At 42.3% G+C, this 26,817-nt stretch overlaps 1 protein-coding gene across 2 annotated transcripts in view; it reads right to left on the reverse strand.

The window, feature by feature from the left end:
* Positions 1 to 22,468, reverse strand: part of MCF2L (MCF.2 cell line derived transforming sequence like) — a 145,654-nt gene extending 123,186 nt beyond the window's left edge. The window contains exons 1-2 of one of the 2 annotated variants that reach the window (XM_085215275.1): positions 22,389 to 22,468; positions 13,977 to 14,176 (exon numbers count right to left, since the gene is read on the reverse strand). In XM_085215275.1, the coding sequence (XP_085071401.1) occupies positions 13,977 to 14,154 (178 nt within the window). In that variant the 5' untranslated portion in view covers positions 14,155 to 14,176; positions 22,389 to 22,468. The remainder of the gene's footprint in view (positions 1 to 13,976; positions 14,177 to 22,388) is intronic. The other variant, XM_085215283.1, reaches the window with a different exon arrangement.
* Between the last annotated feature and the right edge of the window lie 4,349 nt (positions 22,469 to 26,817).

The following is a 26,817-nucleotide window of genomic DNA, read 5'->3' on the forward strand; positions in this document are numbered from 1 at the left end:
GTTGCCAGAAGGAGCAGGGAAGCAATTGTTTCTCTATACTCAGCTCTGGTGAGGCCATACCTTGAGTACTGTGATCAGTTTGGGCCCCTCACTACAAGAAAAACATCGAGACCCTGGAGCACGTTCAGAGAAGGACAGTGAAGCTATGAAGAGTCTGTAGCACAAGCTTTATTGGCAGCGGCCAAGGAAACTGGGATTATTCAGTCTGGAGAAGAGAAAGCTCAGGGGGAACATACCACTCTCTACCACTACCAGAAAGGAGGTTGTGGGGAGGTGGGATTCAGCCTCCTTTCTCACAGAACTAGTGATAGGAGTAGAGGGAATGGTCTCAAGTTGTGTCAGGGGAGAGTCAGATTGAATATTAGGAAAAATTTATTCTGCAGAAGAGTAGTCAGGTGCTGGAAGAGGCTGCCCAGGGAGGAGGAGTCGTCATCATCCCTGGAGGTGTTCAAGAAACATTTAAATGCAGTAGTAAGGAAACATGGTATAGTGGGCAAATACTGGTGGTAGGTTGACAGTAGGACTAGATGATCTTGGAGGTCTTTTACAACTTGGGTGATTCTGTGATTATATGATTCAATGAAATCAACCCAGAAAACACGTTCCTGTCATGCTGGTTTTCTTTCCAAAGTAAATACACGGTGAGAAATCACAAAATTAATTTCTGAAGAAAATCTGCCCAATGTTTTTCAAAGTTCAAATATTTTGAGATTTAAAATCCTCCAAATCTTTTTGTGCATATGTATGTGTGTGTGTGTTCAGATTTGGAGTATTAAGAAAATCCAAATTTTACTACATGCCCTGCTTTGTAAAAATCACTATTTCAAAAGAACTGGCCGAGCACATTCAAGTTTATTAGCTCTGCCATTCAAGGGTCAGGGCTAATTTAAAACGTTCTCAGCAAATGACTGTAATGAGATGTGATATTTAGCTGTCACTTATAATTGTTAATTTCACAGACAGTCAGTAATCTAAAAAGTGTTCAGAAGAAAAAAAGTAGGATATTTCCAGGACCATTCAATTTGATTCCACAGAATAAATTTGAAGCACTTGCCCTTGAGGCACAGGCTGACATGCTGTATCAGAGAGAAAGGACAGAGTAGAAGGATGTCAACTCTCATTCTAAACTTCCTTTAGTAATGGGATGTATCCGAAACTTAGTCTGCCTTTTTCCCCACTTTCACAGCTTTAAAAATGTAGCATTCATTGGAGCTTTGGAGTCACAGAAAGTTCCTCCCTTTATCAGAACAGCCAGTAGTGCACTAAGCACAGAAGACACCCTGGACATGGGAAAGTTCAGTTTAAGAGAGGCCTGGCTGATCTCAGGCCCAAACGTCAGCACAAAATTTCAGGTCCTCTGCTTACCATTTCTCAAGTACTTCAAGTTTTCTTTCTACAAAGTTTTGCTGCCAGATTTCTTATCAGTTTCAATATGATAAAAATGACACGCTCCTTCAGCTTTCAGTTCACCAACACAGAAGCTCAGTGCCTCTGGCATGTCATGTCATGTCATGTACTTCTAATACAATTCAACCACCTGTGTTTACTCATCAGATCTAGCTAATACATCAAGGTTTAGATGTAGAATTACTGTTTCCTCAAACACCAATAGCTGAATGCATACAAAGACAGACTCACAGAAGTCAGATATGCCAATCTATAGTGCTGTTTTTGATCCAATTCCAGTTAGTTGTTACTTACAATTCAAAAAAAAAAATCATGAAAATAAAAAAAATAAAATCAGAAGTACATAAAGACTTCTGAGGAAGTAAAGGAAAAATACACAAGGCTGTCAGACACATAAGAGAAAGCATCTCCTGCTATTTCATTGAACACAGTCATATATTTGTCATAACACACAGTGCTTAAACACAATTACTGTCAGAACATTAGGCCTGGGAGAGATTTCAAGGAACAAAAGAATTATTGTATAATTGCATTATTTAAAAGCTGTGATTGCAAAGGGCAGCATATAGAGGAAACTGCCAGACAGCCTGCACTGGAAAGCACTAATATGTACAGAAGGAAAAAAGTTATTTTCGCTCCCTAGAGACAGTTCTGCATCACTCTGAGAGCCATTTACTTCCTTCAAGACCTTGATTGACCCTTAAAAGAAACAAACATGCATTAATGAGAAAGTCACCTTGATATCCTTGGTCTTTAATTCAGTTGGATCTGCCTCTGTTAGGAGTACCTTTGACAAAGGTTAAAAATAAATAAATAAATAAATAAAAATCAACAAGCAACTTCAATGGCAATGCTCTATTGGGTAAAACTAAAAGAAACGCATTAAAAAAAAAAAACAAAACACCCTATCAAATAATGCTTACAACAATGTTATCAAATACAGAAGTCAGACATTGTTTAAGTATCCAAGACACAATTACACAATGTTATCTGTGAAAACTGTTACCTTATTTCATCTCTTTAAATACCCAATTTCTCTTTACTGCCACATCCAGCAAAGTGAGTGGAACATCTGGTATTTGGCAGGGGTATGGGAAGAAAGCACAGACAAAAAGCTTTGAAAAAGTTGTTATTATATGGCTCAACTTTGATTTGCCTGCTTTCACGGGATTAGGCAGTGTGCTGATCAAGGAACTGCACTGCTTGCTTTGCAACAGAATAAATATTTTTGTAGGTGTTTTCTAGCTTTTTAAACATCAACAAGGAGATGAAGAACAGGATTTGCAAGACAGATCAAAAATAAAAGATGACATACAAATAATTATTCTACACTTTTCCTTCCTGTGCTTGCTCCTGCCCTTTGCATTTAAAACTAAATACCAGTTTCCCATGGAAAAGACAGTGCACCTACGCACTCCTTCCGCCTCCTTAGTCCTCCAGAAGTCTTACGTTGTATAGAGAGCACACCAACAATTCTGCGGTAATATCAGTAACTTAGAGCAACCAAAGGAAGTAGTAGTTAAAAAGATCCATGAATACTTCACTTCAAGTGATGTGGTGACACACTGGAACAGGTTGCCCAAGGAGGTTGTGGATGTCCCATCCCTGGAGGCATTCAAGGCCAGGCTGGATGTGGCTCCGGGCAGTCTGGTCTGGTGATTGGCGACCCTGCACATAGCAGGGGGTTGAAACCAGATGATCATTGTGGTCCTTTTCAACCCAGGCCATTCTATGGTTTCTACAATTCTGATTCAAGCCATTTCTAGAGAGATTTCTTTAAAAAGTTATACCTCTGCCAAGACAGACACAGATTATCTGGTGGAGTTAGAAAACACAGCAAGGTCTTAGAAACAGAGACTGATGAATACAAATGATTAAACTCCTAAATGCAAAGGACATAATGCCTAAGTTTACATATAATTTTACATGGGCAGCTGCCTTCTTTTAGAGAGAAGTGGTTTTATGGGACACCATAGAGACTATTTTAGATTTGGAATCACTGCCAGATGTCTCTGTAATATTTGCCAAGCTACAGCCAATGTTTTGTCAACATGGGTTAAAATTTTTCTTCCATACAGCAGACATCCTAGTACAGTATGTTACTTCTCCAGTATATTTGGAAAACCTTTCTACTAACAGAAAACAGTCACAGATATGACTTCTATCTCACATACCTGTGACTCAGTTACTCACATAAAGCTATGTTAAAGAAACCTGTCAAAACCAATTCTTCTTTAGTGCTTGTTCAACATAACTTCTCTTTCACAAATAGTACAATAGTGCAAATAAAAGTATTAAATTCTTCCTGATATAATTATACAAACCACACTGTTGCATGGATTTGTTTTTGGCTTGAACAGTTGAAGCTCATCATATGCACCACCAAACTATCCTAACACAATACATGAAATCATACTCCTGTCACAGCCAGAACGAAAATACTCTTCTGAGAGAACACATACATGTACCCCATAATGAATTTATTAAATAAAATACAAACAAAGCCAATGTCCTGCCAAAAATTGAATCATGAGGCAAATGTACCAACAATTATTTTCAGCAGCATGCTAATCACCAAAATCCAGCTGATTGCAACAATTTGCAGGCAACAGCATTGAACTTAGAAGACTTTAAAAATAAGTGTGCAGAAAACTAGATGCTGTAGAATACACACACACACACACACACACACACACACACACACACTGTATTCTGTAAATACCAACCTTTCTTATTGTTCTGTCCAAAATCCAATGCATGCAGCCCATCTCCTTTGATTATGTGTTTTAAGTAAGAGCAGCATACATGACACAGCATTTGAGAAACAAATGTAGTAATAACATCCAAGTGCGCACAAACTCTTCTCAAATGCAGTAAAATTGACAGACTCAAAGCAGTGCATTTTGCTTTTGCAATGAATTTGTTTCCAAGGAAACCAGTAGCTGCAGATGTTTTCTCATGTAAGTGCAAAAGAAAACAGTGTGATTACTTGTTTACTCAGTATTTTATTCACACATTTATTCTATTCAATATCTGTTAGAAGTCCAGAATTAATGTGTCTTTTGTCTTCCGTCCCCCTCCCCCCATAACCTTACTGAACATGTGTTACTAAAGGAAATGTGCTACCTATAAATCTTTTCCTCTTTATCCTCTTTTAATGTCCCAAAGTGATCCACTTCCCCTGTTTTTCCTCCTTCAATAAGAGCAAGCAAAAAACACCCCATGTTAGATTTTCATCCCTAAAGGTTCTCCAACAACCTGGCAATACCCCAAGCTTCCAAGGAACAATACTGACCCAAGAAGGCTGCAGGAATGCTAATTCTAACCACGTGGAATAGATTGTACCACGCTGTAGAGATATCACCATGGCCAACATGATTTAGGCTTCTTAGGATGGGAGTATAAAATATAAATATTAAATAAAAGCATAACAGATATGCAGGCTAGAAAATCACTTTTGCTGCACGGGACATTAAAACTATAACTGACTACTACATACATCTCTTATTTGTTATTTATATAGAAGGTTCCAAAACTGACATATATAAATGAAAAAAACTACAGACATTGCATCTTTTGTAAATTTAGACCTTCTTTGTGTGCATAAAAAATTAGAATATTTACCATACCTCCTCTTTCAGCATTGGTGATTCAACAGCAACATCTACTGGACATGAAGGGGCAAGATACAATTTATTCAAAGAGATTAAAGAGCCAGGCTCAGAAGCAGAAAATACTTACAGTGTCTATCTTTACATACTTTTACATACTTTTGCATAACCTGAGCTGAAAAAACCTAAAGATTTACAAATGAATTTGGTCTGTAATTATCTCTCCAACGAGAAAACAAACCCAATAAAAAGATGGATAAAAATAGCAGTGACTTACCATTGCCATCTGGAGACCAGATATTTTTATTACATCTTTGAGGAATATTAGATATGCTAACAGAACCATTGATGGGAATTTTGCCAGCAGAAGTATGCAAACAACCTTCAAATTCATGCAGTGAAGGAGTTTATTATACCCCTTTTTTGCTCTTTAAATCTGTTTTTCCTATTCATTAAACAATTTTCCTTTAAAAAACAATTAAAAAAAAGAAAGAAAGAAAGAAAGAAAGAAAGTGAACAGGAGTAACTAAAATCTTGCCAGATCAGACCTCAGATTGAACAAAAGTTCTTGAAAACATCATGACCACCCGTGAACCTTTAAAAGCTAAGGACAAAGATGCCCAAAGATTTTGGCCTTATGATGCCCAGCACTGGCCTTCTGTAATGGCAGAACTGTAATGGCAATGTCTAAACTTCCTAACAGGAACATAAGAAGATTCGAGGCCTCGCAAAAGAAAAAACAATCTATATTTCTATTGCGGGCAGTGGTCACAGCACCAAGCCTGCTGAAATTCAAGGAGTGTTTGGACAGTGTTCACAGATATAGTGTCTGAATTCTGGGTTTGCCTGTGTGGAGCCAGAATTTGGACTCAATGATTCCCCCAGCTTCCTTCCAACTTCCATGAATCTGTAGGTCTCACTTTCCTGTTGCCCACTCTGATCTAGTGAGCAAGTCCTGCCTCTTGAGAGGCTCACTGAGGTGCACACCAGGCACCTGTAGCAGCCCAAGAGGCTCAAGAGCACAACTCACACCAACCTTCTCAAGAGGGCAGCAGCTCTGGGAAAACTCAAAGATGTCAACCTGAGGTAGCTCAGCCTTCACTAGAAAGAATGCCACGGGAGTTACTGAGAGACTAGGGATCATCTCCTTGAACTTGAGTGCCTGAATACCATCAAAGTTCTGTGAGCGCTGGTACTGCTCTTTCCCGCACTCTGCTGAGCGGCATCCTCTTCTGAAGTACAGCAAACAAAAGCTCCCTGCTGGAGCTCTCCAGGTTGTAAAAAAAAACAGGAGAATAACTTGCTCACTCTGAGTCCAGGACTGGTTGCACACACATTATGATACTAGAATCCCATTTATAGCCTTCTTATGAAAATATATTTCATAGCAGTGAAAAGGGCAGACACAGCCGAATCCTGTGAAATGAAGTGCTCCACACATCATACCGTATTGCTGTTCAGAGCTGGAATTAGGCCAATGGAACAGCAAATTTCTATGAAAAACATTAAGATGAAGTACATATTCTAAAACAAGAGGTGTTCCTCAAAATAAGTAAATATAGTGAGGGGAAAAAAAAAAGAAAAAAAAAAAGAAGAAAAAGACTTCAACATGTATAATGGGGCATTTCTGCAGAATTTTCTCCCTACTCCTCTGGTTCCAATCCCTGTGGACAAAGAAACTTCTCCTGGGAAAACAACAACAACAACAACAACAACAACAACAACAAACAACTCCAAACCAACCAACTCTCCTCAGTGCATACACTGTTAGAGGGAGATGTTTTCAGGTTACATTAAGAGAGTAGATTCTGTTTTTCAGTCCAGTAAACATGGTCCAACTGGATTTTTTTTTGTAACCCCTTGCATCACTATGAAGGTCCCCAGTAGCTTCTCTGCACGTACACAACCTCATGCATGCACGCACACACCTTACTGGATACTGTAGCTGCTGGTAAGGCTGCCTAGCTTTTCAAGAACCATTTCTCAACCTCCCAGAAACCTCAGCAGAAATGATACTGATGTGGTTTCTCTGGAAGCTTCACCTTTTAGACTGGTCTCCTTGCAGCAGTTAATCCCAGCTTATTTTCTGCTCTGTTTTCCATAAGGAAACAGAATCCATTCATCATTTTCATTGTAGCTGTTCTGCCCCAAGGTGATACTTCGGTGGAACACGCAACAGGGCTACAGCATACCCAGAAATTAGCAAAAATACATTTTCCCAAATCAGCTTCTGCAAAAGAGGTCACGCCAATCTGATAGCAGTGAGTTTAAATCAGCCAACTCCAGGTGCAATACCAATTCCATTTTCATCTCTCCATGCAAAAGGATGCTTTGCGACTGTCAGTGGAAAATAAATTAAACTGTTCAAAAATTATTTTAGATGATATTTTAAGACTTTAATTACATGCCAAAAATAATTTTAAAAAGTCACAGTTTTTCTAATGAACCTAATGATCAACAAATAGGCTTAAACAGATCTGATAAGCTAAGATAAAAAAATAAAGCTGCTCACTGAATAACTGAAATTGCATGTCCAAATTAAATAAATTCTTTTTAGCCTCTAGCAATTAAAACAGGCACCGTCTCTTTAGCTAGAGGAAACGTTTTCCTTTGACAGCTGGTCATTTAACCAATTATAGCTTAACTCTACTCTGCAATTGGTGCCAGGGAGTAATGTAAAAAAACAGCTCTGTAACATCTGTATATTTTCAACAGTAGGAAGGTTTCTACGCGTTACTTTTTGTACGTAAACACTTGTAGTAGTCAAAGCAAAATGCAAAAATATACTTGAAAGAAAGCTTATATGGTTTAATCTCATCATTTTCCAATATTTCTATTATCTAACCACTCTCCCTTGTAGAGCTGGTTTAACTTTTTAAACACCAGGAGAGTGTGCACTGATTTAAGTCCAGCAAATCTATGTATGTATTTAATTATTTACATCATGCAGCCTTGAGTAATTCCTTGGAGCCAGAGGCAACAACTGAACCCCAAATCTTGTCAGCATATTGCTAGAACAGAGGCAAAGCAATTTATTTCCATGACAAATGGCCCAGCTGGAAGCCAGCTGATCAACTCATCACTTCTTCCATAAACATTTACAGGTGGTGCTGAGAGACATTAAAACAGCATATGAAACTTGTAGCTTGGATGGCTTCTACTGCACCCATGCAAGACCTGGTGTTTACATCCATAACTTTAACTCCACATGCCAAACCCAGCACACTGCCTGCTGTTATGAAAGCACAGGAAGAACTTTAAACCCACCGTGTGACTGCCCCTCATAACACAGGAGTCACATCTCTAAGATGTGTCTCAGATCATGCATTACCCTTTCAGAAGAATAAGCCAGTTTCTATTATAGAATTCATTTTTTTTCTTGTGTGGAGATTATAATCAAGCAGTTTTACAAAGATATCCACTGTCTACAGATGCAGCAAAATGGGATTTACAGAATGCCTAAACAGGTTAGACACATAACACCTGCTGAATTTCAATTCTGCTTCTGCTTAGGCACTTCTCCTATTTCTTTGAGCCACACAAGGTACCAAAAGCACAAAGGTCCTTAAGTGAGGGTCTAAACATAATTGACAAAGCTTTCCTACTTCAATTTCAGCAGGCATCTAATACTTCTTCCCATATGGAGAATACCTGAAAAGTGAAGCATGATGTAAATCAACACAGAACATTTCATTACATTCAGAGGCATTGCAAATGCAATTAATTTCCATAATACATGAAAAATGGCTGCTGTATCTTTAAATAAAATGGCCATATATGTCAAGTATATCATAAAAAAAGGCATATGTAGCTACGTAACATAAAATTGTAGAAACCCAAGAAAAATGTATTTGTTTTCACTAGTTTAATATTGATAGAAAATAATTTCATACTTCACTACACAATATTAAAATACCACTACTCAAGAACACATCAACTTAGACATAGTCTGGGAGATTTCTAGCATAGGTGGAGCATTACTTTTTGATATAGGTGTGATTGAGCCAACAAGGGAAGGTGGCTCACTAGACGTGCTATTTGCAAATAGGGAAGTGCTTGTGACTGATGCAATGGTCAAACACTGATGACTGTCACCATGCCCTGGGATGCATCAGGCCCAACACTGCCAGCCAGGTGAAGAGAGCTACTGTCCTGCTCTGCACTGGAGCGGCCTCACCCCCAGCACTGAGCGCAGGTTCAGGCACTATAATGTAAGAACATAAAACCATTAAAGAGTGTTTAAGAGGAGGGCTACAAAGACGAAGGGTCTGTAGGGCAAGGTGTGTGAGGAGTGGCTGAGGCCCCTGGGTGTGCTCAGCGCAGAGCAGAGGAGCTGAGGGGAGGCCTGATGGCGGCTGCAGCTCCTCACAGGGAGCGGAGGGGCAGCGCTGAGCTCTGCTCTGTGTGACAGCGACAGGGCCCGAGGGAACGGCATGGAGCTGTCAGGGGAGGGGCAGCTGGGGGTTAGGGAAAAGGCGGTGGGCATGGAACAGGATGCCCAGGGCTGTGGGCGCGGCCCCCAGTGCCGAAGTTCAAGGAGTGTTTGGACAATGCTCTCAGGCATAAGGTTTGAACGTCAGGCGATTCTGTGTGGAGCCAGGAGTTGGACTAGATGATCTATGCGGATTGCTTCCAATTCAGGGTATTCCATGATGATTTGAGGTTGCCTTGGGCACAGTGATCACAAAATGATGAGTATTTGATTTGATAAAGTAAGACAGGTGGTGGTTAGTCCCCATCCCTGGAGCTGGAGGTATTTAGGATATGCACAGGTGTGGCACTAAAGGACACGGTTAAGCAATAAGACATAGCAGGTCAGCTTGATGGTTGGACTCAATGATCTTGAAAGTCTTTTCCAACCAGATAATTCTATGAAAATTCATCACGTGTGGTACTGAATTACATACATATATACACACACACATTCTGAATGCGATTGCTGACATTACTGAAGTACTTCTCTCTGGCTCATTTTCCATCTGGCAGTGTCTTTCTACACTAATAGAGCTTTTCTGCTCTAACTTCTTGAACTGAATGCCACTAGCTGAACAGGGATTTATTTTAATATATTCCGTATTTGCTATTATCCCCAAGAAGTAAGGAATTAGAGTAAGATGTTCCATATTTAATTTAAGAGGCTGGCTCACCTGCACTGCTTAAGACTTAGATGAAAATCCTGACAAGATTCTTACTGATTCTAACCAAGCTGGGATTTCCATGCTCTATTACTTAAATCAGCAACACAATACAGATGAAGTGTACCATGCCAACATGCTCCTTTCTGTGTTGTTAAAACATGTTTAAGTTAATTGGAACAAACTGTCTCATTTTGAGGAGTTTAATTCCTATGAATTTGCCAAATTCCTTCAATACAAATTCAGTTTTAGTAGAAAACAGGACTTCCAGCTAATAAACAAACATTCGCTCATATAGATATGCTGATAGTGATAGCAGCCATAGCATGGCCAATAAAGGAACAGATCTGTCAAGAGATTTGCTTATAAAAATGAGTCCAGCTGTAAGCAAATATCCTTGAAAACAGAGAAATATTAACCGTGCACACATAACACATACTACATCTTATTTGGCTATGCAACTCATATCAAACTTCTAGTGCCAAACAGGCAGCTCAGTGTGGACATAAAACTCCCATGGTAAGATCCAGCCAGCCCCTTACTGACAATACACTGCCACGAAGCAGGCAGAAAAATAAAGAGCAGAACAGAACACTTTTTAACAGCCAATTTTACATTCACAAAGGAAAATAAGAAATTCCAACCTCTCTCCTTCAGCATTATGGCAGAAACCAACAGTGACAGCAGTAGCTCCTATTCTATGATTCTATCACAAAGTGGCTTGTGTATTGCAGCTTAGGGACTTCTCACTGGTTATTTTTAAAGGCAAGAAAGGTTGTGGGCTATTTAGTATCTGCATGGACAGCTCCAGATGCCTGTAATGCCATCTTTATTCCGCAGAAGACATACCTATGTTAATCAGATTACAACACGATGTTGTCACTCAAGGAAAAGAAAAAACAGCAATCTTTCTGCAGCTGCATATGGAAGTCCAACACAGAAGTTCCTGACTGCCCCACACTTCATTTTCTTCTTCATTTGACTTTTTTTTTTTTTTTTAATTATGCAAACAACCTCAGTAACAATATTTGGCTTGGTATTTATAGCCTCATTATCTACATATACCAGCCACCTGTATTAACCCAGCTTATATGTAATCCTTTGAAAAAGCTTTCCATCAAGTAGTGATTTGTGGTATGTCGTAACACACACAACCTTGACAATGAAAATAAAATTCCAATGCGATATTGACTATGAGAGAGTCTTGAAGAATATAAAAAACTCAATGAATCAAGGAACTTTCCAAATATATTGCATAAATGGAAGACTTCTCCCCAAAACCACACTGGTTTAATCTTGCCACTCTTAAATGCCAATAGATGAAGTTTCTAAGATGCCATTTTAAATCTCTTACTTTTTAGTTAAGATTTTTTTGAAGTATGAATTTGTAGACACTGAGGAATAGAAGGAATTTAGAAGGACCATTGTGGTGCTTATATATGCTAAACAATGCAATTTATGATTCTGAGATAATACAAAATTCATTTATTTCCAAAAGCAAGTAAATGTGACAGATGAGCATTTCAAGTGCCTGTGAATACAGCAGCTGATGATTTGTTTTACAGCACGTTTACAATTGTTAGAATTGGCACATCACATTCACTCAGCTGTCTTTTCAGCTGCCATTTGATTTCTTACATAAAAATCCTCATAATTGTGTAAAGTGGTGAAAAGACACCCATTATAATTTAAAATGTTTAAAAAAAAAAAATACTTTCACCTTATTATGTCTTTCCAGGTAAGTCTGGACAGAAGAGACATTAAGCTTTGCAATCAGCAGTCACCTATGTCCCTGATTTCTCAAAGCCTAAGCAGTCACGATGATCCTTATATGATAATAAAGTTTTGACTGTAGCACCCTTGTTGCTATGTGTTACAGCAACAGCAATTAAGGTTCTTAAGATGTCACACTAGCAAATTTTTACACCACAAAATCTTACAGGTTTGCTCTGCTTTGGCTTAGCAGGTGGTTAAAAGAAGAAAAATGCATCTTACTACAAACAGATTTAAACCGAACAAGTGAACAAGGAAACAAAAAAGGTTACAGTCATTTCAAGGAGGCTGTCATCAGAGCAGAAAGGCCCCAGTAAAAAATGTTATGAAAACAGGCTTCCAAGCAGAGTGCTCCTGAAGTTCAATCCTGACCATATAGAACAGCATAACGGGCATTGAGAAATGGTAGATGTGCTGGATTATTATTATTATTATTTTTTTTAAAGACTCATGACTGCCTTTCACATCTCCATCCTTTTTCCATGCTCCATGTTTTCCAATCTCTGCTGAAGAGTGGGAAAAAATTATTTATTATACCACATGAATTGAAAGAAGGCAACACAGCTCAGTTGGACATTGTCCTGCTTCCATCTTGGTTACACTCTGCTTGAAGCTGTGTTTTGCATGTTTCCTCATCTACAGTTCTCAAGCTAAGCTTTTAAGTCTTCCAAGATGCAAAATGTTCTCAAGCAAAAAATGTGTAAATTCACAGACACAAAGAAGACCTGCTCTTAATTATAACTTCTAGGCAAACACTGCAGTAAAAATACTGCTATTAATATAGTATCAATAGCATAGCAGATGAATTCCTGGGGAGGGAACAAAGGTATTAAAACTTCAGCAATGGCAGCATATTGCTTAACTTAGAAGAGCTGCAATATCCTCTCCATGCTACAGTGTCATCAGGCTGCAAGAGAGGTTGAGACCTCTCACACTGGCTTACAGAAGCCAAGAACATGTTGTAACCTAGATATACTCTTATGATTTCCACAGAAGTTCCATTTTGTCAACTTCTGACCAGGCCTGGAATTTCTGAGAGTTTGGGTTTTTTTTCTGTTTACATTTTTTCTTTGTTGCTCTCAAAAGAAGTGTACCATGGCTGAGACCTCACTGCTACATGAATAAAACAAATACTCTAGTAACTGCTTCCTGCTAAGCTACAGCAGAACAAGAATAACTTTCTTCTGTAGTTGCACCAGTATTCAGGCTAAAAGAACCACTTCTTTTTTTTTTTTTTTGCTTTGCTGTTACTGCAAAGGAGTCAGAGCCTGCCTTGTAATGTATATTAAAGGCAAAAGTGCATTTCAGTTGACTTCACCTTTCTGGTTTTGGATCATATTTCTAGCTAAAGAGGCTTGCATGAATACCTGCAGATATTTTGCAATGACCTAGGAGGCTTATATATGTAACTTAATAAAACCAAAGGAATACGTATTAATAAAGACCACTCACTATCCATTAGAAAAGTTTATCACATTATAGCACTGTAGTCCATCTCCATCAGTATCAAGGCAAAAGCCTGTAACAATTTCCTACGTGAGTAAAGTAAGATCATATGGCAAGGGAAAAATGAGTTCTTCATCCCTGTCACTGCATACCAGCACTCACTACATTTTTCTCCTGCTTATGGACCACGGCAGCAAAAGCATGGTGAAGTGCAGAGTTATTTTGTTCTTGCTTCTCTGAGCAGTTTCTCTAGAGCACGATTTTAAAACAGTAGGAAGGTAGGTCAGGTTTCTCTGGGATGACTATTTTTTGCTAATCAATTAATTTATGCAATTATTTTAATTTCTTATGGCAAGCATCAATACCCAAGAGTAAAAGCCTTCATTCCTTGCTGACTGCTCCTAGACGTTTGTTTTTGTTGTGACACCATCCTCCCCCAAGCCAATATTTGGCAACTGCTTTATTTGAGTTCCCTTCCCTATACTCACTGCTAGTGATGAGACACCGCCAGTGCTAGAATTCCCAAAGCCATCGCTCCTTCCCTTAGTACATACAGCCTGGCAGCCAGCGGGACCATTTCCAAAACACACCACGTTTTTCTTACCTGCTGTGCTTTCTGGCACCTCCTGCTTGTCTTGCACAAGCTGCATGATGTCTGACACCACAACCTGGTGGTTGGTGTCTTCTTCTTTCTCCTCATTAGATTGATTGGCTGTTGCAAAACAGTTACAGCTTCCGGTTTCTTTGCACGGGACCAGCCTCCAGTACCAATAGTCAGACATGAAAATGCTCTGCGTTGATTTTCTGTAAATCAAAAACAAACAGAAAATCATTTGCTGCCAGATCTCCCACACAAACACACTTAAAAACCAAAAACACACACACACAAAAACATAATTTCTGAAAAGAAAACCCTCAAGTAATGTCGATTGATGGTTATACACAGATCACCGATACCTTTGGTTTCATCTGAAGAAAACAAATATATGCAGTTTATAATAGTCACCTATGGCATCATATGCAATTCATGGAAGCCATCCATGGAAGAGTATCCAAAATACTAGTCCCAAGAGTCCCCTGTAGCTTTTTAGGATGGTTATATTGTAAGTCAGCGAGCCACTCACATACACAAAGACCAATATACAAACACCATATTTCATGCATTCTTAGTATCAACTGTATGAAAGCAAAAATTAGCAATGTCACTCCATATTTTCAGAAGGCTGAGTCAATATTTGGAAAGCCAATTGAAGCAGGTGAAAGAGCACCCCAGAGTGTGTGCTGGCAAAAAGCAAACTAACGCAAGGATTAAAACATGACACAATGGTTCCTGCAGTATGGGAAGCTGAACTTGCCGTGAGAAGCTTTAATAAACACACAAACTGAAGGAAACCTTGATGATGGGAGAGTGGCAGGGGGAACTGATAATGCAGACCAGTCAGGTTTGGCTTTGACCTGGCGCCCAGGGCCCTTGAGCTGCCCTTCCTGAGCAGGAGCAAGGGCACAGGAGCACCCTTAGCCTCCCTCTAGCCAGAGCTCATTCTCTGCCCTACTTGTGCTTATGGGGAAGGGAGCAAATGTGAGCTTAAACACCTGCAGGTTGCTACATTTACATATACAAATATCAGAGAGCTACCACGTTCTTTCTCTTTTACATTAACAAAAACTATCTCTTCCTGAAATTAGAGATAGTTCAAGATTCACTCTATGAGCTTCCCAAATACTTGCAGTTGCTGAACTGTACTTGGAATTCTGCAAAGCGCACTTCCCTTGGGAAACCACACCTCAATCCCCTGGGCTGTCTGCCCTCCTCCCCAGAGGGCACACTGGGGAACCAAAGGTGCCCGAAGCACCAAGGCCAACATATTTTTCTGGCCATATCTAGAAATGCCAAGCTGAAGAGGTGGGACATACACATTTCTCTAGGTAAATGTAATGCTATCTGGATAAAGAAGCACTGCACGATGTCCATTTGTTCTAAAACCCAGTGCTTCCAGTGTAGCTGCATTGCTAGATGCTCCAGTAAATCCTACATTACATTTAAAGGTGACAGCTTCAGAGAGCTGAAGAAAGTAAACTCCATTAAAAAATTAACTTGATGTAAAAGAGTTATCAGCTTAAAAACGAACAAGCAAAAGTCAATCCCACGTTATTTAGCAGCAGGTCTCCCAGGAAACACGTCAGGAGCATTTAGCATCTCTGCCTCTTATTTCAGTTCTTCAACAGAACAGAGGATTTCCTCTTGAAACGCTGTGCTCGAAATATCACAGCAAGGTGAATCTTCTCACCAGATTAAAGATAGCAATTCCACTTTATTTTAAGCCGGTGGTACAGTTCCTACAATTTTCCCTTTTCCTGTTTCCAAACTTCTGAGGCTTTGCCACATTTGTCAGTGGTCTGAAAATGCAGCTGCAAGCAACGGGCTCCAGTTATTCTGCAGCTGCCCAGCCTCCCATGCCCAGCACACACATCCCCGTTGTCAAACAGGTAGCAGAAATCTGTTTGCCTTCAGTACAGCTGCACTCGCACACACGCTGCTTGTAAGTAACAGTATTTACTTTTAAGCTGCATCTACCTCTGTGAGTGTTTGATGTGCTGCATGCAACTGGGCAACACGAGCACACACAGCTTAACAGAGCAGCACTGCTGTTTGAATGAAAGAAACACTTCACAGCACTTCAACAGATTTTTTAGTTGCGTGGCATTTCTTTCAATTACCCTTGAGACGTTAAACAAATAGATTTTTTTCCTCCTTAAAGTCCCTTAGAAAAGTTTAAAGTTTCTGGTCCCGAATTTCTCCTTTCCTCGCCTTCTAAAATTGGGGCAGGGAATGGGGAATCTGCTCTGAAGGAGCAAAAATCCCAGAAAGTTGCAGAGGATTTTTCCCCAGCTCTTATGAAAGGTTAAACTGAAATGCAGCTGGATCTACGCTTCAGTAATCAGCAAATTACTCTCAGAATAAAATTTTAATTTATTGCCTTTCCTTAAGGAATGAAAACTCCTAAAGATCACCAGAAATAATTATATCCAAACACGCAGCTAGAGACACGCATTTCTGACCTTAATTCTACTTTAATTAAGTTTCCTGACCCACTCCTTTTCTTTATTTTGATTTTAAGAACAGTAATGTGAACTTACTTTTTGAGCCAACAGCTCCGGGACCCCAGAGAAAAAAAAAACCCTGGGAAATGGAGGAGAGGGCTAAGACATAATTGCTACTTCCATTCTTCATACTATTTGTGAAGAGAGGTGGCTCAAAGGGACACCCATAAGATTGACTTGAGCAAGACTGCCTAGAAGATGGAAAACATCTAAGAAGGGGGAAGCAAACAATCAAACCTTATCTTTTGTCTTAAAAGCTAATACAGAACGTTCCAAGTAGTCACAGCTTCCTTGACAGATGCACTGCAGTGATCCGAGGGGACATGATTCTGCAGACACAAGTTTTCTTTATTTCAAAACCTCTGAAGATAAACTAATGCCCACAACCAGACTGATGTAACAAGGGAAAAAAAAAAAAAAAAAAAAAGGAAGCAAAAACCTACTATTTGATACCTGCTACCAAACGTCAGTTTTGCATGCTAAAAGCAATACTTTGTTTCCTTAATTCAGACTGCAGATACCAGAGTTTGTTAAAGACCCTAGGAAAAGCACAGGCAGAATCTAGATCTACTTGTCAGAGACTGAAGGCACTGCCAAGCTGCACTGGCCCTGTATCAATCAAGATCACTTCCTGCATTTAAATTCAGCCCAGAGCTGAGTTTATGCCTCAGACTGGATATCGGGAAAAGCTTCATCACCTTAGGGTAGTGGACGTGGAGAAGACTCCCCGTGGCAGTGGTCACATCCCCAAGCTGCTGGAGTCCAAGAATCTGGACAAGACTCTCACACATCTGGTCTGACTTTTGGGTGGTCCTGCGTGGAGCCAGGAATTAGACTTTATGATCCTTTTGGGTCGCTTCCAACTCTGGGTGTCCTATAATTCTAATGATTACAACCTAGGAGTGGCTGTCTCCAGCCCTGACCCCAAGGCAGACCTCATATCTGTGCTGGAGCCCTGCTTTCAGACCCAGCTCTGGATTTTTATGCTCCTCACCGTCGACCTGGTCCTTCACTCACCATGCCTGGGAGTGCTGGCGGAACCTGTTCCCTATGCTCCGTTCTTGCACTCAGCCCTGGTGAGCAGTGCCCTGGCTGGCAAGGTCTGTGCACAACCACTAATCCTTAATACTAAGAAATAATACTAGGGAGCATTCTGCACCGTTTCTTAAGGGGTAAAGGCTTTCCTCAATCATTGCCCATTAAATTCATAAAACAGCAACAATTTTTTGAAAGCAAGAGTCTTTGTACTTCAATTGCTCTGCACTCACACACTTCAACTAATTTGTTTCCCAACCAAAATCACCCTTTAACTCAAGAGCAACACTGCAAAGGGAGTAGTTAATAATGACCTTCAAAAGCAGACCAGTTACTTAGGGCATCCAGCTGTCCCACAGACTTGTCTCCATATTCTGCAACCACGACCCTGCACAGCCATCTTGGCTGAGGCAGCAAAGTCATCTGATGGACCAGGAGTTCATCAGTATGCTGTGCAGGTTTCTGCAGGAAAACTGGGCTGACTGGGACCCCAAAGTCCAGATAGTTCTACTCAAGATCTCTTTCTTTCAGAATGGATTTAAACGCATGGAATGGTACTTAAACCTGTACAATCATGTTCTGATGAGAATGTTATTTTTAGTAAATGAATCTGGGCTGCAGCGTTCTCTACAGTTTCTGTGCTTTGCAGGACTGGCTTGTTGTTCTTCTCATTGCACAACGCATGGGGAAACTGCTAAACATGCGGGGTACACAGAGATGACAGCCTAGATGCCTCTCGCTAAATTCAGACATCAAACAGGGATATCTAAGAACCCCCTTGGAGGTTGGACAAAATGATCTCCAGGGGTCCTTTCCAACCCCTACGATTCTGTGACCCTTTAAAATTCACTGGAAAAAAACAGATGCGTATCTCCCAAGGCTCATCAGCCCTTCCCACTCAGATCATAGGGCATTTGTATACAAAAATGGGTCTTTTCATCATCTAAACTCAGATTTGCCCATGTTATCCACACTCAGTAGTGTGCCACAAAGAATAGATCACATAATAAAAGCAATGAAGAGTTTTTGAATAACTACTCAAGTTCTGCCCATGGAGATACTGTATTTCTACTCTTACCATTCCTCAGTCCTTTCACATTCTGCTCAGAGAAGAATAAGGCAATAGCAGTGAAACCCCAGATGTGCTCATCTCTATCTCTAGGGCACGCAGAATCCCCTCACATGTATCAAAAATGAAATCAATTTAAAGATTATATTTTTTCCTCATTTGGAGCTTTGCTCTGATCAACATTTAACTTGACTACTAAGTGGTCCTTCAAGACAAATGTTCTCATTTTTTATTTAAAAGTCTTCCATAAAGCATCAGAAATCATCAGCGGACTTCTGTAGGAAATGCTAATTTCTAACAAACTGCGAGACTGCTTAGCAAGGACTAAACTGAGGCCTCTTCAAAAGAAAATCAAATGGGTTTAATAATAGCAATGCTTTCTTATTTGTTCAATTTTTCATCTTACAGACAGAAATTACTCTTTTGAGGAACACTCACATGTTTAACCGCAATTCCCTCAGCTGTCTTCCTGCCTCCTTCTGGGGCAGCTGTACAAGAAAATGTTATCTCTTGCTAGTTAACTCAGAATTGTGCACTGCACATAAGACATCTAAGAGAAAGAAAAGAAAAAATACCACAAAGCATCGTTGAGTCCTCCCGAGACTTAAGCAACCTTCCCTACAGCAATCTGCAAGTACGTGCAAGAGTAACAACAAGCAAAGAGTCAAATTCTGCCTCCCTTTCTTGAGCTACAGGCTCCAGAAGTCACCACCAATCTGGCCCCAGACCCTCAGAGCAGAGTGTGAAGGCATGGGAAGAGCTCCTTGAAGGTACAAAACAAAGTATGGACAGAAGTTGGAACATCCTCCTTCTCCTTGCCCACCAGCTGCAAGCATCCTACCGTGAGCTACATCTCAGGTCCTTCACTAGTCTGGACCAGCCACAAGAAGCACTTCCACTTCTGGTCTATCAGAGAAAAGAAGAAAACCAAGGGCCTCAAGTTTAATACAGTAGCGGATTTGCCCGTTTTGTACAAACCTCATGTCTAATGGTGGATGACAAACTGTTGCTACTTTCAGAGAACGTTAACATGAGAAAGGCGTCATATTATAGAGTTCTAGTTGCCTAGAGATCACTATTAGCAAAACCGTATTTTCCTTAGACTTTAAGACTCCCACCAAACCACCTACGTCTCTGGAAACTGAGCTTTCAGAATTAAGTATCTAAATTTCTTCTCCTCCTGCCCCCTCACACTGCCCCCACCCTGCAAAGTTCCCATTCCCACTCATTTTTCATTCCGTCCATTAGGAATCAGATAATCACACCAGCCTGAACGCTGCGTCCTTTGGTTTTGACACCTCAAGACAACAGAACAGAGAGCAGTTGTCATCTCTTTAGAACTGCTTATGGTCCGTATCTGGTTCCACTTGGATCGTATTTCAGAGATTTTTCCTCAAAGCCTCAGAGAACGACAGGCCCTGTTTCATTTTTAAAATAAGCCTGAAATACAATAGAAGCTGACAGCGCTACACAGCATTTTGTGGAGATTGAGATGGCTGGGTGCTTGACCCTGTACTTTAAACACTGACAAACTTCCCCTTATTCAAGCTGCCCTCCTGATACACCTGAGCTCCCAGCTCATCAACACAATACCCCTCCATGTGCAAAGCCACAAATAAGATGCCGCCATCAGCACGAAGCCACTCTATGCAGATAGGAGTTTAATTCAGAGGTGCCCACAGCCAAACATGCAAACCCTAGCTACCAGCTAACTGTTGAAACAAACAAAATACATGCTACTTTCTGAAGGTCAGTGGATACATGGCACATTCTGTTTATTTTTCATTTATTATGGAAACCTGCACTGGAATATCAGCGTTTGGAATGTCAGAGACCTCTCTCTGGATGGAGCCCCTGGGAAAGACAGCTCAGTGACTGCACAGCGGCAGCCTTCTCTCCCATTAAAGCATGCCTGTGCTCACAGGGCATGGGCTCTGGGGACAGCTTGGGTCACTTCGTCCCACAGACCTGTGACAAACATACAAAGGGTGTCCGTTTTCAAAGGGCTCACAGAACATCTACTGCATCGAGTCCCTTCTCTTCTTCCTCTTGCCCAAACTCGGTCTGTCAGAGGTCAAAAACATTTTGAAATAATGCATAAAAAAAAAAAAGCTCAAGACTCATAGCTGCAGCATTCATTCTTTTGCCATAACACAGCCAGGACAGCAGGATGGCCGAGGTCTACTGAGAATGAGAAGCCTTCCCTGCTGCCTGCCCGCAGGGATGCAGAGTGCTGCCACCATCCCACGCCTGCACAGTTTGCACAACAAGACAAAGGAGACCCTTCAGGAAAGAGGCAGCGAGCTTCCTTCTGGTCCGTGTGGGATTAAATTTAATTAGCGTTAAGTAACCATGCTGAATACTTCCTAACGAAGTTCTTATAGATTTACCCTGCAGAGTAACTTTGTTAGAAATGGCAATTGATAATAACTTCCTTCTTCAAAGGAGCGCTTGACTTAGTAAGCGCATGTCTTATGGTGGTTAAACTAGGGGCTGTTTGAAACCTCCTGCAAAGCCTCAGCAGTGCACGCTGCTGCTCACCTTCCTGACTGACTTAAATGGTACAGAATCATAGAATGGATTGGGTTAGCAGGGATTTCAAACATCACCTAGCTCCAACCCCTGCCATGGGCAGGGCTGCCCCCACCCCACCAGCTCAGGCTGCCCATCCAACCCCATCCAACCTGGCATTGAGCACCTCCAGGGATGGGGCACCACAGCTTACATGGGCAGCTGTGCCAGCTTTGACACAAACACACACACAACAGTGCTTTTCCATGTGACTTCTGTAACTTCTTTTGTATAGTCCAGTCCTTGAATCAGTGGAACATATAACTCCTGGAAACCATCCCAAACGCATGGATTTCAAAGTTCAACAGAAGAAAGAAAAAAAAAAAAGTGGTGTGGATGCTGCCCAGATGTCCGTACCGAGGAGATGAAGGCAGAGAAAGGGCTGTATGGCAGCTGCCCGGCCCTGTGCATTTGGTGGCTTTTCAATCGCTCTGTGAGCCCTCGCTCAGACCCCCTCTGTCTCTCTGAAGTCACCAAATCGCTTCTAAAACGAAACAGAAGGTTTGCCAGAGCAAGCCTTGTTGGCAAGCGTGTCGAGATAAGAGTTTCACATTATTTTTCCATGTTTTCGGCTAAAAACATCTTTAAGCAAATCTGCCTTTTTGGCTTTCGGGTGGCAAACCCTTGAGCTTCCTTCCTTTTGGAGATACAAAAAGACACAGAAGTCAGAAAAAGAAAAAAGAAAAAAAAAAAAAAACAACACCAAAGCAACCAACAAGTCTGCAGACAACGCGGCTGCCTCATTTATTTCGATAGCCCAGCGCCGGCCAACTGCAAGCCCAAGCGGCACGGCGGTAGGAGCATCCCGCGTTCAGCGCTGGGCTCAGCCGCCGCGGGTACCGGCCGCGCCTTCACACCACCTCCGCAGCAGCGGAGCGCTTTGTCTCCCGTTGCGGGACGCCGAACCCGACCGGCAGCAGAAGCCCCGCTCGGGGAACCGGCGGGCAGCGCGGACTGCGGGTGGGACAGCACCAACCGTCCGCCCCAGAGAGAAGGGATGCTACCCTGCAGCGTCCCTACATCTTTTTGTTCGCTCGCGCGCTCGGTTTTAGGCAGGTTGCCGGGCTCGCCTTTGTTCCGCTCCCCACCGTCCGAACCCGCGACCACCGAAACCGAGAAGGGAACAAGAGAAAGGCAAGGCAGCTCGCAGCCGAGTAACCCCGGCTCTGAGGTCCCGCAGCCCCGCCCCGGCCCACCCCCGCCCCCGGCAAGATGGAGGCGCTGCCCGGCGGCACTCACCTCGCGCCCTGCCCGGGACCAGGTGGCCGCCGCCGCTCCGCAGCCCGACTGGGGCAGCGCCTCCCCCCGGGGCCGGCAGAGCGCGGGGAGGCGCCGCGGGGCCCCGCCCGCAGTGAGGTGGATGTGGGCGGGAGGCGGTGGCATTTTGTCAGCGCCCCGCCAGCCCGCCGCCCGCGTGCGGCCCTTTGTTCGCCCCGGGCACCTGTACTGCTGTGTTTGTGTCTTCTTGGTAGTACAATTGAACAGCTGGAAGAGAATTCGTTTTCCCGCAATAAATATACAATGGGTGTTTGTTTGCTTTCTTACTCAGATATCCCTGAGTGGTAAAAACTTCCGAAAGGAAAAGTACTGTGGGGACCTGGAGCTTGTGGGGTTACCTCAGTGATACTGGCACCTGTGTCTTCCTCTGTACTCAGCTCTGGTGAGGTCACACCTCGAGTACTGTGTTCAGTTTTGGGCCCCTCACTACAAGGAAGACATTGAAACCCTGGATGTGTCCAGAGAAGGGCAACGAAACTGGTGAGGGGTCTGGAGCACAAGTCTTATGAGGAGCGGCTGAGGGAGCTGGGATTGTTCAGTCTGAAGGAGACTCAGGGGAGACCTTATTGCTCTCTATAACGGCCTGAAGGGAGGTTGTGGTGAGGTGGGGGTCAGCCTCTGCTCCCACGTAACTGCATTTCTTCTGTGAAACTGTGGTGAAGCACTGGGCCCAGGCTGCCCAGGGATGGGGTGGAGTCACTGACCCTGTTAGTGTTCCAGAACCAGGTGGATGTGGCACTGAGGGATGTCGGCAGTGGGCATGGTGGGATGAGCTGATGGTTGGAGTAGGTGTTCTCAGAGATCTTTTCAACCTTAATGGTTCTACGAAAAGAAGACACAGCTGTATTGGGAAGGAGTGTGAGAATTTATGGGAGACATTTAATGCTTTATGAACGGTCTGTTCAAATGTTGCTTGTTGTGCATTAAATAAAATATACTAATTGGTGTAGCACTGACTTTGGAGAAGGATGCTATATTCTATGGAAAATACTCTTTTGTTCTGGCTGTGCCAATAGGCTGGGGTGGATTTCAGCACGGAAGCAGCTAAGTTTCAAACAAATGTCAGGAGCAGATGACATTTAGGAGTTCTGAAGAAATTAATAAATAAAGTAACTAAGCCACTGGAGCAAACGTGTGCTTTTACATTGCAGCAGCTGAAAGCAGAAGAGGGTTGGAGTGAGGTTAAGATATCCATCCTAAATAGGAGTGGTTTGGGATTCTGAAGGCTGCGAAATAACGAAGTCTTACAGTTCAGGCAAAAAGTGTCACTGAGCACCTTCTTCAAATACATGAACATTGTGCTTCACACCCTGCCAGCATGAAAGTGTTATAAGTCAGCACAGGGAGCGGCGTGCTGATTTTTCTGAAACTTTCAGCTCAGAGAAAAGCTGGGATGAGAGCCCAGAAGGACCTAACGAATACCATAGGTGCTGGATGTGCTGTTGCACAGACAAAGAGTGGACAAACCCAGCAAGGCATTGGAGACTCAGACTGATGATGATTCTCTTCCTTACAATTAAGACAGTACTTAGTGAGCGATGCAGAATTTTGATTGATTGAAAGGCATGTCTCAATATCTCTAAATCTCATTTCAGACTGCATGATAAAGCACTGGGCTAAATGATTTGTGAGTGGCTAGCATCACTGAGGTGTGGTTAAAGTAGGAAAAGACGCAGAGCAGACTTTAAAGAATCCCATTGGTAGGCTGCAAAAATTCCATGTTTGTGCAAAATGTGAGGAAAACATGTTCCCAGAAAACTCGCCTGTTTTCTTTTACACTGCAAACGTTAACAAATATGACTCACAGGCTCAGGGGACTCTACACAATCATGCTGGTGGCTTAAAGTATCTCTAGATATCCCTCCTCCTCTGGTATGAAATATTTACCTCAACACAAATCTTCAGAACTCACTAAAAATAACAGCTCTTTCTCCATGAATAATAGACTCTTAGTTGCAGGCGTATTTTATGGCTGAAAATTTAAGTTGAATGACTTAGAACAGCCTTCAGTATGTTCATCTGTGGCATGTTCCATTCTGTCAAAAGGGCACAGCTGAAGGCTTGGTGTGCTGTGGCTGGGGGATCCTTTGGTATCATTGCAATGCTCTGGTGCCCGCCAGCTCCTAACGAAACCCAGGATACCACTGTAACAAATGAGACTGCATCAAAAGGACCTGATTTGTGGAGGAATCAAATGGACAAGTCACTCAACATGCGCACTGACTAGGACAAAAGCTAATTGGCTATGAGGAAAAAGAAATGTGCTCACCCACTGCTTGTTGATTCCCTTCCTGGGCTCATTTTGATCAAAAAGCAGTGCACATGCTGGGGCTTTAAAAACCTCTTGGTAAAATGGGAAAGATTTTACCTAGCCCTGGAGCAGAACTGAAATCCTCGTCCAAGTCCTTACCCAGATTTGTTGGGCTCCAGCTTTGTGTTGTGCTGGATATGGAGGCTTTCAGCTCGCCAATGCATCAGCCTGCTCTGCTGCTGAGCCCTGCAGATGTGTGGGTGTCACAGGTGGAGGTGGTGGCAGATGAGGTATGGAGGGCTGTAGGAATAGCTGATCCCAAACCATGTAGCTTTGTGTAATCCTCCTGCTTCTGTCCTCTGTTCCACATTAAGTTCAGGGAGTGCTTCGGTCACGCTCAGCTCCCACGACATTGAATGGAAGCTGAGGGATGTAGTGCGGCGAACTCTTACTCAGAATGCTATTTTTAGGTCTCAGCATTAAGCTTGCTGCCAGAGTATGTGGGCCTTTCAGCACAATTAGGTGCACAGTAAGCTTTAGAACTGTCATGACCTGTATTAGGACGCGTGGGCTTCTGGAGACAAAGGCACTTGTTGGACGTTTTCTCCCATCTAGCTCCCTCAGCTAGTCTCAGAGCAATTGTGAGGTGCTGGGAGGATGAACAAACCGGGAAGAAAACTGTTTCAGGGAATCAGCTAAGAAAGGAAAATCCTTCTATTGGACCTACTTCTTGGAAAGTCCTAGGAAATCTGTAGCGACAGGAGCATGGGAAGCCTCAGACTCCATAGCTTATGTGGAGGAAGACTTCATTTCCATTGCTCTAATAGTGCAGCTTAAAAGCTCCTCACTTTTCTGAAAAGCAGAAGGTGTGCTGCTTTTTCACTGTAACCAAACCAATGCTGGGGCACTCAACAGCAAGCAGTGATGTGGGACTGATGTTCTCAATAGCCACCCAGCGCTGCAGAGCTTGCAGGAGCAGCCTGGCAGAGACAGGTGGTGCTTTCTGCAAGCTCCATGATCCCACAGTGGGAAATGATTCCCCACGGACATGGTGGAATCTAGGGGCAAGCATCTCCCTGAACTTTGGTTTAGCAAATATTTGAGATTGCAAGCAAGTTCACCCTGGAAGTGGCCATGGAAAATCTGTCCTGCTGTTTTCCTCTGTAGCTGGCACAGAATCAGAATCTTCCAACTTTTGGTGCAAAGTATCTATGACGCGTGGAGCAAATGATTCCTTTTCCTTTCCTCTCTTCCTTCCTTTCAGGGTTATGAGAGTCAGGCTAGGCCTTGTTAGCTGTTCCTCATCCATTATAAGTGCTGGGAGGTCTGTCTGCAACCTGTGTGCTGAGTACATCCGAAGGGAAGCGAGGAGATGGTTGGGCTGGCGCTCTAAATGTGCTTAGGTGCTGTAAAACCCTGCAGCTTCATGCAGTGTACAAACCATGCCAGCTAAATAAGATTAGCCCTAATCAGCATATTGGGGACATGGCCACAAACAACAAAAGTCACGTAGGAGGATGGGGCTGCAAGGCCATCCTACTGCTAGCTAGTGCAGGAGTCCCCAATCCTACCCTGCTTGAACTTTGCATGGTTCTATTTCTATGCTGCCAGAGGGACAGAAAGCATTGAGAATATTTTGTCTCTTTTTTGCTTGGACACGGATATGAAACCTCCTTTGCTGTATGTTTTTTCTCTTAGTTAATATTTTTCCTGGCTTTCCAAGTGTTTAAGAAAGAACTCCATCATTAATGGAGTTCACTGTGCTTACATTCAGTACCGTTATTTATATTTGAGAAGTAAAAACATTTTAAATGTCTAACAAATAAAATAATTACTAAAGGGCTTGGGATGAATGTCTTGATTGATTAACAGTAGGTTAAGTTGTAGGTACCCTGTTGTTAGTGTGCCATTCAATGGGGAATCTTCTGCTGGCTCTGGTGGGAGCTCAGACACCTGCATGGTAGACACTGCTTTGTCTGAACCTGAATCTCACACTTGTCTCCCTGGATCATATTTGATGTTGAGTTCATAGAATCACAGAACTGTTTGAGTTAGAAGGGAGCCTTAAAGGCCATCTAGTCCAATCCCTCTGCAATGAACAGAGAAACCTGCAGCTCCATCGGGGTGCTCAGTGTCCCC

Source organism: Meleagris gallopavo, chromosome 1 (assembly GCF_905368555.1).
Source record: "Meleagris gallopavo chromosome 1, MGAL_WU_HG_1.1, whole genome shotgun sequence".
Lineage (NCBI taxonomy): Eukaryota > Metazoa > Chordata > Aves > Galliformes > Phasianidae > Meleagris > Meleagris gallopavo.